Source organism: Chroicocephalus ridibundus, chromosome 9 (assembly GCF_963924245.1).
Source record: "Chroicocephalus ridibundus chromosome 9, bChrRid1.1, whole genome shotgun sequence".
Taxonomy (NCBI): domain Eukaryota; kingdom Metazoa; phylum Chordata; class Aves; order Charadriiformes; family Laridae; genus Chroicocephalus; species Chroicocephalus ridibundus.
This window is the reverse complement of record NC_086292.1, coordinates 46,554,388-46,569,661: the sequence shown is the minus strand read 5'-3', so window position 1 is coordinate 46,569,661 and position 15,274 is coordinate 46,554,388. Positions and strand designations below refer to the sequence as shown.

General features: G+C 46.2%; 1 protein-coding gene across 1 annotated transcript in view; it reads right to left on the bottom strand.

Moving 5' to 3' along the window:
* ALDH1A3 (aldehyde dehydrogenase 1 family member A3) overlaps nt 1-14,990 on the bottom strand; it is a 37,036-nt gene extending 22,046 nt beyond the window's left edge. The window contains exons 1-5 of the mRNA XM_063346527.1: nt 14,849-14,990; nt 11,125-11,229; nt 4,999-5,139; nt 2,807-2,936; nt 1,038-1,099 (exon numbers count right to left, since the gene is read on the bottom strand). Coding sequence (XP_063202597.1) covers nt 1,038-1,099; nt 2,807-2,936; nt 4,999-5,139; nt 11,125-11,229; nt 14,849-14,947 — 537 coding nt within the window. The 5' untranslated portion in view covers nt 14,948-14,990. The remainder of the gene's footprint in view (nt 1-1,037; nt 1,100-2,806; nt 2,937-4,998; nt 5,140-11,124; nt 11,230-14,848) is intronic.
* Between the last annotated feature and the right edge of the window lie 284 nt (nt 14,991-15,274).

Sequence of the window (15,274 nt, the reverse complement as noted above, 5' to 3'; positions counted from 1 at the left end):
GATCAATGTGAGAAACCTGATGTTTTGATCTTGAGTCACAAATCCTAGTTGCTCACAAGGAGTCACATTGCTTGTTCAGCCAAAAAAAAGCTGAGCAGAAGTCATCAAGCTAAATATCTGGTTACTAGTACTGACCATCTCCCACTTTGCCTCACCCTGACATTGCTAATTAGACCGTACCATCTTATCACTGGGGGTTTAAGCTCAGTCCTGCTAAAGGAAAAAGCAAAATTTCCCCAGGTATCTTCGGCAACTGGACCAGATCTGGTATTCCCAGGGTCCAGCAAATTCAATACCCCATATGCATTTCTTTCAGTCTCTTATATAACCTTATATCAAAGGTAAAAATCTTCCATGGATTCTTATTGATCCAAGTATCCAGAGAATCTTGGCATACCACCCTTTGCCTCAGGGCCTGTAGGATACCACGTTCAAAGATTTTACAACCAAACAGGAACAAGCTATGTCTCCCATGTAGCTCTAAAGTCTTCCTGGCTGTCTGTTTAAACAGAGTAAGCAACACACACTAAAACTGGAAGTATTCCAAGAACTAGCCACACTGTCCCCCCAGCAGTGAATGAGACCTCAGGGAAAAGAAAACTCTATTCAGTGAGATTTAATGACAGAAAGCTCAGAGAACAGCCAGGGGTTATTAATAACGGATATGATTTAAAACTCAAAAACCATGCATCAGCACTAGGCAGCAAAAAGCTAGCACATGTAATGACAAGATGGTTGTCCCAGCAGTGCGAGAGTCAGAGAGCTCTGTCTGGTGTCTCTGGTGGCTGGTGTCAGCCTTAGAGAGGAACAGAGCATCTGATTAGGAGACCCACCCTTCCATTGCAGAGGAGTTTGTGTTGCCAAGAGCAATTGGCATGGGGGTAAAACAAGAAACTACATCAGGCAACTGAGATGGGAGTTTCCTGCAGAACAGCTGTACTTAACTAGGAAGCAAATGGCTGCAGTGTAAGATGGGGAGTGCACATGTACTTCTTCCAGTTCTAAGGGACATGCAGGGCATTATCACTGCCACTTACTGGAGTTATAGCTCCACAGACACCCATCGGTTCATGCCTGGTGAAACAGACAAAATTTTCATCTGCAAGACAAAAGAATAAAGGAAGAAAAAACAGTCAAAATCCTCACTTCTGTAGAAAGAGTGTAAGATGACTACACACTAGCAGGCACAGAACTGAAACCATATTAGACAAAGAACACTATATTTGTTCATCTTAACTCATGCCTTTGGAACATGCCAGGTTGATGAAGCTCTCTTTGAGAACAGGTCTTGTGTTAGCTCAAAAGCCAAACACTGCTTACGTTAACAGTGGAGCCTTTTAAAACCAGGGGTTCAACTCCTTCTGCAATCTCCCTGCGTTGAGGCTAAGGTGGAGGATAACTCCCTACTACACTGAAGAGCAAGCACAAATTTCATTCAGATTGTGTCTCACTGAAAGAAGCAAAGCACTTTTTTCCCTGAGGGAGAGATTTTTTTAAACGCATTTTGTACAGGAATCATATTCAGTGTAACAGGAATTGCATTTATGGTAAGAAATCACAAAAAGATGAAACTCTGGGAGTAAAGTAATCCCATTCATCTTTAAATACTGCTATTGGTCTTTCAAAGAGAAAGCAAGAAGGATATTTTCCTTACAAATTCATTCTTGCCAAAAACCTAGTTTCATTGAGAAGATCTGAGAGAAAACGTGAACATTCCTAATTACAGTTTTTGGAAGTGATCTCAAATCAGGACCAACGAGCAGTGTCCAGGCAAGCAAAGCTTCATGTTATTCTGGATGAGGGTGACAGATCTCAGTTTATATGACTGACATCGCTCCTTTTGCTCACTACGCAGGCTGAACTAGTTCAGCCCTTCAGAACCCTTCCTCTGGTGACTAATTTCTATCTGCAGTGCCTGTCCTTCATAGAGCCTCAGTGGTCACCCCCATGCAAGAACAGAATAGGCTGATTTAGACATGACACCATATTGCTCATCATACCACATCCATTGTCTTGACTTGTTCTCCTCAAAACCATATTTGAACTTACATAGCTGAGCCAAAGTCTTCGCTCTGTCCCTGCCACAACAGTGCAGTGTGGCCGCTCAAGCTCTGCAGCCTAGGAAACACTTTGAAAAACCTCTTTCAAGTGTCAGAAAACTTGTCAGGGCCCCTCCAAGAGCTCAGTCCTTTGGCTCCTGAGAGGAGTCAACATTTCAGACCTTCTTTTTAATAAAAGTTAAGAAAACGCACTACGTGATTTCTCTAAACATCTGTGAGCCAGCACTGTCAGGGATACAGGAACATCAGAGAGGTGGGAGGCACTGGTGGATTCCACATCAACCCTCTGCCACATCCCTGTGGCATCTAGGACAGCACAGGCCCTGCTGCATCCATACAATTCTCCCTAGAAACCTCTGTACCTATGTCCTTCCACTCTCTGGCATCTTAATTCGTTTCAGTGATACCTAATGAATAAACTCCCCTATGATGTGTGGGTGTTTCTCTTGAAGAATTACTCTGAATTAAAACCAAAATGGTTTCTCTGCTAAAAAAGCAACAAAAGAGCCCATCCATTATTTTCCAGAGATCTGTCCAGGTATTCACATTGTTCTGCCATTAGTTTAAAACTTGAAACACATCTACTTAAAATCCTTTCTACCCTGAGATACAAAGGAAACACAAGGCTATCTTTGCGGGTTTTCAGAAACCTGCCTTTCCATGCATCTCCCTCCCAGCAGGCCTCCCTTCCACCCTCTCAAGCCTGATCCCATGCCAGCTCCGAAACTGGGTCTGGAGGAACTTACCCACTGGGATAGTTCTGCCCTGAATTTTATCAGCCCATCCAGCGTAGTATCGGAGTGTTTTTATACAGCCTTCTAGGTCAATGAAATAAGCCTGCAGAAAAGGTTTTCCTGTGTCCATTGTTTCCAGAGTCTGAAAAAAACAAATTGCATTCACTGTCAGACAAGTCAATGTTTTTTTCTTAAAAAAAGCTTTTAGAGAAATTCTTTCTCCATTTTATTTTGCCTTGTGCTGCAGACACGGGGTTTCCTTCCCCTCCCTTATATTTAAGGAATGAATTTGTTAATACAAATAAGGTAGAAGGGAAACTAGACCCAATAAGCCTGATGCGTACAGAAGTTGCTTTATTTAGGGATTGCAATGAAAGCGCATCTTCTGAAAGCCCTAAGAAGGTGGCTGTGGGTGGAACACAGGGCTGTGGTCTGGGGCACTAGTCAGAAACGATGCGAGTGTCATGACTTCACTGTAACTGACCCCCTGATGCAGATGTTCTGGATTCCAGATGGTGTCACTGAAATCAGTCAGACCCCCTTTCCTTTACTTTGGAAATCTACTTCATAGCCCTAAACCCAACCTCTGAAAAGCCTCTTTTGTCCACAGGATGATAGAAAACACATTTTTTACAGAGTTCTGTTAAAGTAACCTTTGGGCTCAGATCTGTGATGAGACTAAGGCAAGGGAGAAGTTGCACTGATGCTGAACAGCTCTAAATGAAGTCCAGTCTCAGCCTGTGTCCTTCTCGCCGTTCTGGACATTAGCTCAGTGAATGCTTTGTTCTGTGCTCAGGTCATTAAATGGGATGTTGGTGCAAATGGCCAGCACATCCATAAAGGAAGTACTATCCCTTGGTAGATTGAAACATCTTTGTTTACATATGAAGTCATACCCCGTCATCTTCCACAGACATTAGGGTCCAAACAGCACTCGAACAGACATTCCCCTTGGAATGACTAGGATTGTTATCCACTCTGAACGTCTGCTAGAACGACTGATTTTTATAAGTCATTACTTAGCATGCAGCCAAGGCTGCTACGGCTGGCTTTCTGCAGTGAAAAATAACAATGCCAAACAAGCCCTCCCAGATCAGAAGGACAGCAGAAAGCTTGAAATGAGTGTCCTGGATTATGGAAAAAGGAGGGTCCTCTGAAGTCACATCAAAAAGTGAGCAGAAAATTAACAGGGTGTATTCACACACACTTTTTTTTTTCTTCCCTTTTATTTCCTGGCCAGAACTGCCTTCAGACCTGGATTTTTTTGGTTTTGTCCTGCTGAAACTGAAGGCTGTCATGCAGTTAAGAGACACTGTGTTGGAGAAAGAGACCCAGCTCAAGATAGTCATGCAAGTACAGGCTTCTAAGCACATCCCACGTATGCTAAGTCCTCCTGACCTCAGTGGGACATCAGTTCAGGAACTTAAACATATCTACCAGCATTGATTGTCATAAACCCATTTCCCTGAAGATAAGGAGAGCCAAAGTGCAAAAGTGCAGTATCAGACTGGTGAGCTCTCAGGTCCAAGATCTTAGATATGGACTGACAGCAGCTCTGTGCTGCTAGGATCTGTGGGCACGATTTGGAAAGATGTCCAAGGCCCATAGAGTCTAAAGGCTTCTACCAACTGCAGCACGTTTTAGCTTGGGTCCTACCCGGCCTTGTTCTGCACCAGAAGGGCTCCTTCAGGACAGGATGGGGAATCATTAGCAATAGTTCTTCAGTGCAGAAGTCCAAGTTAACACAGCTTCATGGCTATAAAGAGCTTTTTCTTGAGCCAGTACATTCAGTAGGGAAAGAAACAGTTCCCACTTACACACATTTTAAACTTTGGATGACATCCAGCAAGAGAAAGATTTTCTTTCCAGCCCCCCATTTTAGGGGAAGCAATTTGCAAAGAACTCAAACTAGCCTTGCATTTTTGTAATAAAAAAGGACCAAGTCAGTTGTTGTTGTTTGGGGTTTTTTTTGTTTGTTTGTTTCGTTTATGTTGTTTGTTTGTCAGTTGATTGGGAGGGGATTTGTTTGGGGGTTTTTTGTTTGTTTTTTTTTGATAAGTCATGACTCCTGCATGGACTCTTCTGCCCTTCATGAAGGGAGACAAAAGAAAAACATTAGGTAGATATGGATGCAGCAAAATCAGAGGGCTGCAGCTGAGTTATCAGGCAACTGTTGCTGGTTTATCACTGCTCACAGTACTTACTGCCAGGATGACTCTGTCTCGCTCAAGAAGATCAGCCAGCTTGTGCAGGAGTCGTCCTCTGCTTAGGGCATCCATCTGTCTCCACGGAGACCCCCTCTGGAATGCTGCCTTTGCTGCTTCCACCGCATTATCCACATCAGGCTAGAGTAGCCACATACACAAGAAAACCTTAGATTACAAGGAAGGAGCTGGACAATGTCACAGAAACCCCGTCAGGCTACTTCCTAGTTGATGCTATGGTGGCTAACACCAAGTTGTCTGTCAGAATCACTTTCATTTTACTCCTGGATTTGTACACAAGCCTGCAGTAGGTTTTGGGTTTGGCCTGGGCTTATAAACAACCTTGGGGTCAGAGTACCACTAGGGTAATTTTATGCAACTAGTTTGTTTATACAATAATCCAGAATCCCTTTTCTGCTGACACAGGATGTAAGTGACACTGGGGAGGATGGGGAAACAAGATCCCAATTCTGTTCCCATTACAGCTTCCCTAAGCGTGACAGGCCATAGGCCTGCATGAATCATTCTCCGCTGAACAAGTGTGGGAAGGAAAGTCTCCCATGAGAGAGATCACAGTTTTATCCAGGGCAACAATCACAGCTCAGATCCCACCGTTCAGTCCCACTGGAACCCATGCCAGTAACAATTATCTCACTAAAAAAAGCTCCCTTAGATCCTAGATCACACTTCCAGAATAATTCTACAAGATGGGAAGGGTTTTGTTGTTCAAGCTATGACAAAGGCATTTCACCTACGCGGAATTAGTGCCACCCTCCCTTCATCTCCCAACTGCTTTACCGTGGTCTGGACCAAATCTAACCCTGTTTACCCAAGTTATCACTCATGCAGGCAGCAAATTCCCCCTCTTCCCACACCACCACTCCCAGAGAAGCTTCACACATTTGCTCTGGCTGCAGTATACCCTGAACTCCTCCCTTCTTCCCACATACATTGATTAAAAAAGCAAAGCTAAGGGCAACCTTCCGACCCAGTGAAGTCAATGGGAACACTGCCATCAACGTCCATGAGGCCAAGGCTGTACCCCAAGCATACATAAAGCATGCTTCACCCTGGCTTTGGACAGAATAATGTTCTACGTAATGTCTGGCACAGCTCGTGCCTCACTTGAGCTGATGGAGAACTTGCACCCCACCACAATATGTTGCTCAAGGGGGTGGGAAAGGAGGGAGGGTTTCAGGCCTTGATCGTTCCTCATAGCACTTCACCAGTTGCACTCATTTATGTCTTATCTCAAGTCTTGTCTGGATACAATTATGAAGTAAGCCTCTGCACTGATCCAACAAGGTCTGGCGATTCTCCCCTCATGGGGAAAATGTGTGGTGCTCAACCAAGAAAAATGTTACAGGGAGACACGTTGCCTTCTTACAGCAAAAGTTCATTGGAAAATAGCCATCACCCACCAAAATGGCACCTTACGCTAGATTTGGCTCCTTTTCTTTACAAGAGGTTACACAGCTTTAAAATAGTCTGACCTATACTGTTGGGAAAAGAACCCCACCCTTTTGGAAGGAAGTGGGGAAACCATTGGAGGAAACTTGTGCTGTTACAAGGTGTTAAGAATGGCTCTGGTCAAGCAAGGGTGCTGGTGAGGCAGAGGTAGCAAACACCTGCCTGCGCACAGTAGTTATGTCCTGCCCGGGGCCCATCACCCGCAGGCAGAATGGACCTTCAGAATGGTTCGCTTCAGTTGAGTTGATCTGTATTCAAACTGGCACATCACCAAAGCCAGAAGGCACCACCGGCCACTGCATGCTTATATACTCCCCATCCTGCCTGCTGGAATGAAGACTCAAGCTGAAAGGCGGTGATATTTTATGTGACAAAGCAGCCAAAGAAACACAAGAAACGTGTCAGGTTTAAACAAGTCTTCCCTTAGCAGCAATTAATTAGCTTCTGTGACCAGGCTGGGAGCACTGATGTGCAGAGCATTGGGTCTGCAGGGGCACGGGCCACAATGCAGCACGCCCTTAGTTCTAAGGGACTTCCCACCACCGTGGCACTCACAGGAACGAGACAGTTGTGTGGAAAGAGGCTTTCAGTGCGTGCCCAGTTCTTCCCCATCCTCTAAACATGGGAACACCTGAGCCTTGCTGCAGCTCCTGAAAATACTAGTTATCTTCATTCTTGTCGCTTTTCTCAGACATGCTGGGTGCACATAGCGTCTTGGAGACTACAGTCACTACCACACAAGCAAAAAGATTTTCCCTAAACACCGTCAGGGGTAGCACCACCAAGTGAGATCTTGTGAGCCTGCACAACCTCAATAGGCCTGAGAGACCAGCAAAAACAAGGAAATTCTTCAGGAAAGCTGAAATGCCATTCTTAATCCATCCTGTTATGACTAGGCATTAGGGGAGTCTGAATGGCATGTTCATTGCAGGCATGTTGCAATAGGTAGGCACAATGCGTGACAGAGAGACTTGTAACTGTCAAGGTGCCAGGGACACACTGTGGTATACAAAACCACAAAGAGGAGGAGGTCTGTGCATCCTGGTGCACAGTTCTGATCTATACAGATTTACTGAGTATTACATAAAGAGCTCCACTAAGAGAATATTAAGATTGCAAAGTCAAGCACTGCAGCATTGGGAAATGCCTGCAAACCTTCATAGCCACCCTGGATGTTTGCATTATGATACAACCCCCAGTTACACAACCACATACCATTTTACCCTGAACAAACTCACACTGTTCTTTGTTCTAAGCTATCTCCTCCACCTTCCTCCTCTACCTCAAGTCCTGCTCATCACTACTCCATTTCTAACCTGCTCCTTTTTCCTCTCTCCTGCCTCAGCAGCAGAGCACAGCGAGACCATCACTCCACTGGCTCTGTGAGTAGGGAAAATACCTGCAAATAAACCTTGCTCTCCTGCAGGCTCAGCATGCCTAATACTGTTTCGGTTTGGCCAGTAAGGATATGCCAGGGACGGAGCACACCCAGGAGAGGCAGTCTTTCTTCAATTCAATTACTAACTTCTTTGAAAAGCCTCCACTGCGCACATTTTTGGAAAGGCACTTTTGTGACATAGGGCATGAGCATGCCACAGTTTCTCAGTTCGAAGAGGCTCCCTGACCTGCTCCCCTGCAAACAGTCTACACATTGCATTGCTCTAACATTTGAGCCCAAGTTCAAAACAGCTACAAACAGCACCTTAACAGCCTGAAGTGTCCGAAACCATTATCAAGGGCATTGCAAGTCTGCTGTGGGGAATAACAGTCCTGCAGCCTCTTACCTCAGCCTACCACTGCAATCTGAGGGGGGCATGATGACTGTGAACAAAACCCTCTTAGAACCCTTCAAAGAGACACATGGGAGAGTGAACTGCTTAGAAATGACCATGACGGACACTCCACAGCATCCAGTCTGCTCAAGAGTCCCAGCTGTGGGCCTGCTGCCTACTCTGTGGAAGCCAACTGAGCTGGGCACTTTTTTGAGGAAGGAGCATCTTTCCTCCTGCTCTTGATAAATGTTAGCAAGCTGCTAGAAGAAAAAAGCCCATCTTCAAGTGTTATCAACAGCACCAGAGAAATGACAATGCTGCAAGTATTTTTGCCTTCACACAGTAACACCAAGACAGGGTAGAAATTCTGGGGCTGCACTATTCACTGGGAGCAGAGGTCTAATGAAGGAAGTTATTCCTTCTCCATTATCAGCCTGTCAAACACTTGGACACTAAGCCATTATTTTGGCTGCAAAAAGCCTCCAAGCATCCAGTGGAAGCATTTGCCATTTTACTTTCAGTGCTTCTTTTTCCATACAAGACTTTCCTTTATCCCCCAACTATCCCATCAAGGGCAATTCTGTCTCAAATTCCGCAACTAAAGAACAAACAACAAAATCTTTGCTCCTAGCCTCATAAAGCATTGACCAAGTTTCAGCACCAGACTAAGTTGGTCATCGCTGAGATATCAGCTGCCAAATTCCCACCCCTCACGGGTAGCCTAAGCAAAATACACTCTACATGGCCAGGGAGGGACAGGTTTCTGTTCAGAGCTAGGGAAGTGGAGTCCTGCTCCCAGTCTGCTGTGAAGGCAGAGCCAACCCTGGCACAGCACAGTGAGAGTCAGTACCAGGAACTGACACCCCTGCAATGGTACTTGACCAGCACAACCAAGCATAGTGGCACATGGGGACAAGGCACTGGAAAGCACTGCCAAACACAAACTTGCCACTTTCTGTAGTAATTCCAACAGGCTGGAGTTACAGACCTAGGAGGGAATGTTCAACCAGGGCACAGGAACCCTCAGGGGACTCAGTTTGCCAGAGGACAGTGGCACATCGTCAAGTGTCACCAGCAGCCAAACAGCTAGCTTGGGATGCTTCTCACCCATGACTCTGCTTTCTATCTAATCCAAAGCCACGTCTAACCCCACTCAGTCCCTTGCAAAAACCTACTTAGAGCAAGAAAATATATATTTTTAAGCATGATGTAAAGGGGTGAAAGAGGTGGCTTTCAGCACTCAAGGTGCAGCTAACTTATATTCTTGCCTGCAATTATTCTATGCACCGAGGAGTCAGACACCTATGCTGAGTATCCATGGGCAGAGGACTCCACTGGCTGGCCCCAAGAAATGGTTTACAGTAACTCTCCTGCAAGCCAGAAGCTGAAATTTATCCTTGAATTCAGGTAGGGACAAGTCTCAAGGAGGCAAGCTGCAAAATTGGCCTTTTAGTTCTGCATAACAATTTTCTTTAACCAAATCATTAAGAAGCAGGCTTGAAATACTCATGTAATGCTCTGTAACTGCTCGAGGAGACACTTAGCTCAGGAAACAATAACAACGTCATGGTTTCTGCCTACCAAAATTAAGTTGCATCAGAGTTAGCTTCAACTCCACTGTTTACATACATGCCACTGCAATTAAACACAGTTGTGTCTCCTACCCAGTTAGTATAAAGAAACTACATATAGTGTTTAGTTCTACCTCAATCTGTAATTGCCCCATGGATGCACAGATCTCCCATGGGAATAGGTCTCAGAGGTTGCTTTAGTGCCATGCAAAAAGAAGGCTTCCTTACATACTATTTGCATGCAGGCTGGAGGCTTGTATTGCCAAGCAAGTTTGCTCCCACCACCAGAAGGGTCAGGCTCTGTACTCTACACAGTAAAATATCAGAAAACACATTGTCCCTGCTTAACCAGTATCACATCTACTAGGAAAGGATCCCCAAGGCAGCTACCTGGCTAGAAAACAGGCATTGGGCCCCACAAGTGTTCGGCAAGCTTAGATACCAAGAAAAAGGCAGAAATGCCCACACTGCCTGCCACCTACTGCCCACAGCAATGAGCAGCCAAAGCCCTGGTACAGCAGAGGAGCTGCGAATCACCTTCCCATGACACACTGCAAAAAGCCAGCTCCTGGAGTAGCTCTTTCCCGTAGATCAGGCCAGCTGACCCATACATGATGAGCTGTTTTGGGCAAGACATGTCACATCTCATTGTTCCTCACCTCAGATTGTTACCGAACCCAAGCAGTTATGTCCCAAGCTAATCTACAGCACACCAGGGCGAGGGACTATTAAAGTTCTTGAGACGTTGATTTAATTTTAACTGAGTGTTGCCACATTTGTGCAGGAAGCCAGAACCTATGATACCAGCTGGAAAAGGAGCACCACAGCTCTAGCAGAAAGTGGGCAGTGTTTGCATGACTGAGCTTAAATTCCCCGAAGCACTCAGTTATTTGTTGATTGTGTGTTAAAAGTGTTTCAGTTCAGTGTCTCCAACAGGCTGCCACGAAGCTTGTATATAAACTACTCCTAGCACAAGGCCCAAGTTTTGTCAGGGATGGGCATACACCATCACTGCCATTTCCTCAGAAAGGCTGCTGCTTTCCAGTCTATAACATAAGAACAATGCTGAATCTCATTCCTCTGACAGTGTTCGGCAGGCAGTTCCTACCAGGAAAAGTGACTCTGCTGAGCTGGACAGGGCTGATACAACCCACCCCCTGTAATTCTTGAGCGGCACATCTAGTGTCCCAGACCTCCAGCTCACAGTCTGGCCAGATGTAAATTGTCATTAAAAGCCATCTTTTCCTGTGCTTCCCTATGAAAGGAAGTCCCTTGGAAACTGTCTTTTGCACTGCCTTTCCCACAACACTTACCTTGTCTCCTTCCTCAATGTCACAAATTTTCTCCAGCGTTGATGGGTTATAGGTGGGGAACTTCTTTCCACTTGTAGACTCATGCCATTCATTGTTAATAAATATCTGAAGAGATAGGAAGGGGAGTGGGATGGGGAGGAGAAAGAAAAAAAAAAAAAAACAAAAAACAACTGACTTAGACAATGCAAACAAAAAAAAAAAAGAGGAAAGAGTACTCCTCAAAGGTCCTGAGCGTCTTCAGTTTCCATTGATGGCAGAGTCAAGCGTGTTCAGTCTCTTCCCAGGGAGACTGTTCACGATACAGACCGCATTTATCCAAACTAGAACCTGAGCCAGAGAACGAATGAAACAGCCTTCGTGCACCCAGTTAGTTTTGAGCAAGAGAAAGACAGAGGATGGGGCCCACACAGTATAACACCATAATTTGGCAATGAGAAACAGACAGTTTTTGAAATACATCTCCATGGCAACAGCAAGCAGACACCAAGAGAAACTCGTATGGTTTAGGCAAAAGGAGCCCCTTGTTACATGCTACAAATGAAATGTCAGCACACAATATAACTTGGTTGTTTGTATCCTGCCCTGGGCTACTTCCACAACTTGCCCCCCCACCCCCAAGCACTGACCAGAGACGGGTAAGTACTAGCTCAGTTCTACCCTACCATGCCTTGTCACAGGCTAGATCAAGCCTCCCACGTCACTTGGAGTAGTCTGTGACAAGATTTAAGTGTTTCAAAATATTGTATTTCCAGAGCAAGAACAAACAGTCCCAATGTTGCGTAACTGAAAATGCATCAAATACTAGAGTGTTGTTACTCACTGTAAACAGAACATGAATACCTATATACAATTAATTGATTCAACATGCATCTTATCCACACTGAGATCTAACTTGGCAGTGTTAGATTTTGTAAATATACTTTAAGTAAGATTAGATGAAGTAATCTTTATTAGTAGCCTGTTAGCGGCTGTAAGCTAGTACTTTTACTTGGAAGTCATCCACATTTGCAATCTTGTTTATGAGTCTCTACACACCACCAGGAGATTAATGTTGCATCCCTTACATTGGAATTCCCACTGCTTTGGGTCACAGTTTTCTTTCCTTGGGCAGCTTTTTTTTTCCTGAAAGGAGTTTCTCCTTACTATTTCTGCAGAAAAGCATCTGAGATGTGACTGGCACAGAAGCTGCACTTTCAGACCCACCTGTTTCAGATAGGCTGAGAAAGAATTTTGCCAAAAATGTTGCCAAGTGAAGTCACAAGAAAAGATACAATGTTAGAAATATTAACCAGGTTGACACTAATGCTCCCAGACTACCTCTAGTGCTGCTTTTTAACATTTACACATTTTAACTTCAGTTTTCCTTTGTTTCACTAACGAAGAAAGTCACATTATAATGTGGGAGATATGACAAGAACTGTAAGACTACAGCAACAGGTATATGCTCACAAACTAAAGATAGGGGAAGGATACCGTTTTCCCTCCGCATTCAACATTAATTTTATGTGAAAGGAATGGGATGGGAAAGCAACGTTCCTATAAGTAGTAGTAAAACATGAGAGTGACAGAGTCAGGCTGTTTTAAATATAACGTATATGCTGGCATCATTCTGTGAATCACACCACATAGCCCGAGTCTTTGGTGCCAGGAGTTGGAATCAGAGTACTGTATCAGCCGTTCATGCTTCATACCCAGGATTTGATACACGGAATAGTGGACAGATCACTTCCATCACACACCCATGACAAGCATTAAGCTGCTCAATAAGCAAGATCTTTGTTGAAAATTTTTCCTCTCCCCTAGCCCCATAACTGGTAGAACCGAAAATAAAAATCTCCACTAAGCAGAGGAAAGCATGCCGTCAGCTGTAAACATCTGGTGAAACTCAGAGCTTTTAGAAAACCCCTTGCAGTTTTATGAAAACTGACTGCTGCTCATTATTTTCTCAGATGCATCAGGAGCATCAGATCAAATGTCACATTCACACTTTTAATTAACAGCGGTTTCCACTTTTAAGAGACTACCTTGGTACCTTTAGTGCACAGAGTCCCCGGCAAAACTCTGGAGAATAAAAATCGTGTGTTTTAAAATATACATGGCTGCAGGATCAGATCCCTAAGGAGTATTTAAAAGTGTTCACAACAGTAAAAATAACAAAAACCAGAACGTTTGGATGTTTAAGAAGAACTCTAATGGCCGTGTCCATTTTGGACACAGGAAAGAGCTGTTTGTGCAGCATTACGCCATTCTGCAATCAGCAGCTGCAGATCCAATTTGCTGCTAAATGACAAGTTTATCTTACAAGGAAAAAGTAGATACATTTGGGGTGTTAAAAATTAGTCTAGTCCAGTGATTACCTCTAATTTCTAATCTGTTTCAGTACTTTGGATGTATAATTGAAATCAACACCTCACTGGATAAGATATCGCTGTTTACTCTTTCTCACTGCAAGAGAACGAACTTCGAGTTTTGATTATTTTTTTTTAATAATACTTAACACAGAAATGTAACAGTAATTAATACGCACATTCAGCCCCTCCAGGTCTTTTATTCCAGCCACATAGTTCAGATTATGGCAGTCAAGGCTGCCTAGCAGCGTAACCAGCCGGGATATTTTCCCCACTGCGCAAGACAGCAGGTCAGGCTGTTGCGGAACAAAAAGTGAGGCAGCTATCACAGAGCTAAGGCTGCATTCGGGAGCAGGGATTTCTGCAGTGGTGCTCAGCTCCGCACCAGCACCAGCCTCACCTCTGAGGGACAGAGCTACCAAGCTCAGGAGCCTTTGGTTAAGTCCGTCAGGAGCGACTGTTTAAAGGGAAGCTCGATGGAGGGCAGAGGGGTGTGGGTTTGTGCGGGCTTACTGCCTGACCCCTCATCCCGCAGGGAGGCCATGGAGGAGCTCTGTTGGGACAGGGAGCCACCAAACAAGACATGGGTGAACACCACCCCTCTTTGGGAGCTGCAGGGCGGCCCCAGTCCCATCACAGATCCCTTTCACAAGGCCCAGTCCTCCAGAATGCTGGCCCTGCATTCACCAGGACCCAAACCCACCCCAGCACTGAACGCCCTCCCCGCAGGGCCCTGTCCCACACAGGGGAGCATCGCGCCAGGTCAAGGACGGCTGAGCACAGCAGGCAAGGGGCTTCCTCACAGCTAAACCCCTTCTCGCCTCTGCCGAGGCTCACCCCATCCAAATCCAATTTCATTGAGCGCCAATGTGATACAAACAGCATTTACTGAGCAGGTTCGTGAGCGCTGCTCGGGGCACTTGGGAAGATGGCCGTCAGGGTGCCCGGGAGGGGACAGGCCAGCGTGGCACCACAGCCTACACACGGCAGGCCTGCCGCTGATCGGCACCAGGGCCTGCCCACGGCCCATGGATACATCACAATTTTGGTGGTTGTTGTTTGTTTTGGTTTTTTTTCCTAAAAAAAAAACACCAAAAAAAAGTTGGCTTCTTGGGCTTCAGGGTTTGGGGCAACAGCAGGTTCCCTAGAAACACCACAGCCATCTGCTTGCTCCAGTCACTCAACCACACTTACACCCCCCATAAACCTACTGCCTAGGGCATGAGGAGGAATAAAAAAAACAAACAACAAAAACGACAGTGAGGGGAAAAAAAATTATATTAACAAAAAAAACCACTTCACCACCAGCCTGACTCCACCAAGCACCGGTGACACCACAGCATAAGCCCACCACCCACCTCCCTTCGCCGGCTCACCTTGGTGTATTTCACCTCCAGGCTGCGCAGGGGCCGCGGCAACGGCGGCACCTTCTTGTCAGGCTGCCCGTTCTCCACGGCGCCGTTGAGGGCGGCCATGGCCGCGCCGTCGAACCCGCGCCACCCTCTGCCGCTGTCAGCCCGCCGCGCCGCCTTAAGAGCGCCGCGCGCCGGACGCCGCCGCCCGCCCCCATTGGCCGGCGCCCCGCCCCGCCCCGCCTCGCCCCCCGCCCCGTCACCGCCCGCGCCCCGCCCCGTCGCGCGGCCGCGGCCCTCAGGTAACGGGCGGCGCCGCCCCGCCGAGGCACCGCGGCGGCCGGAGGGACGGGGGGCGCCAGCGGGCCGCCACCGCCGCCCCCGCTCCCCGCGGGCATCCCGCAGGGTCCCCTCAGGGCTCTACTCGAGGTTCTCCTCGTGGCTCCCCAC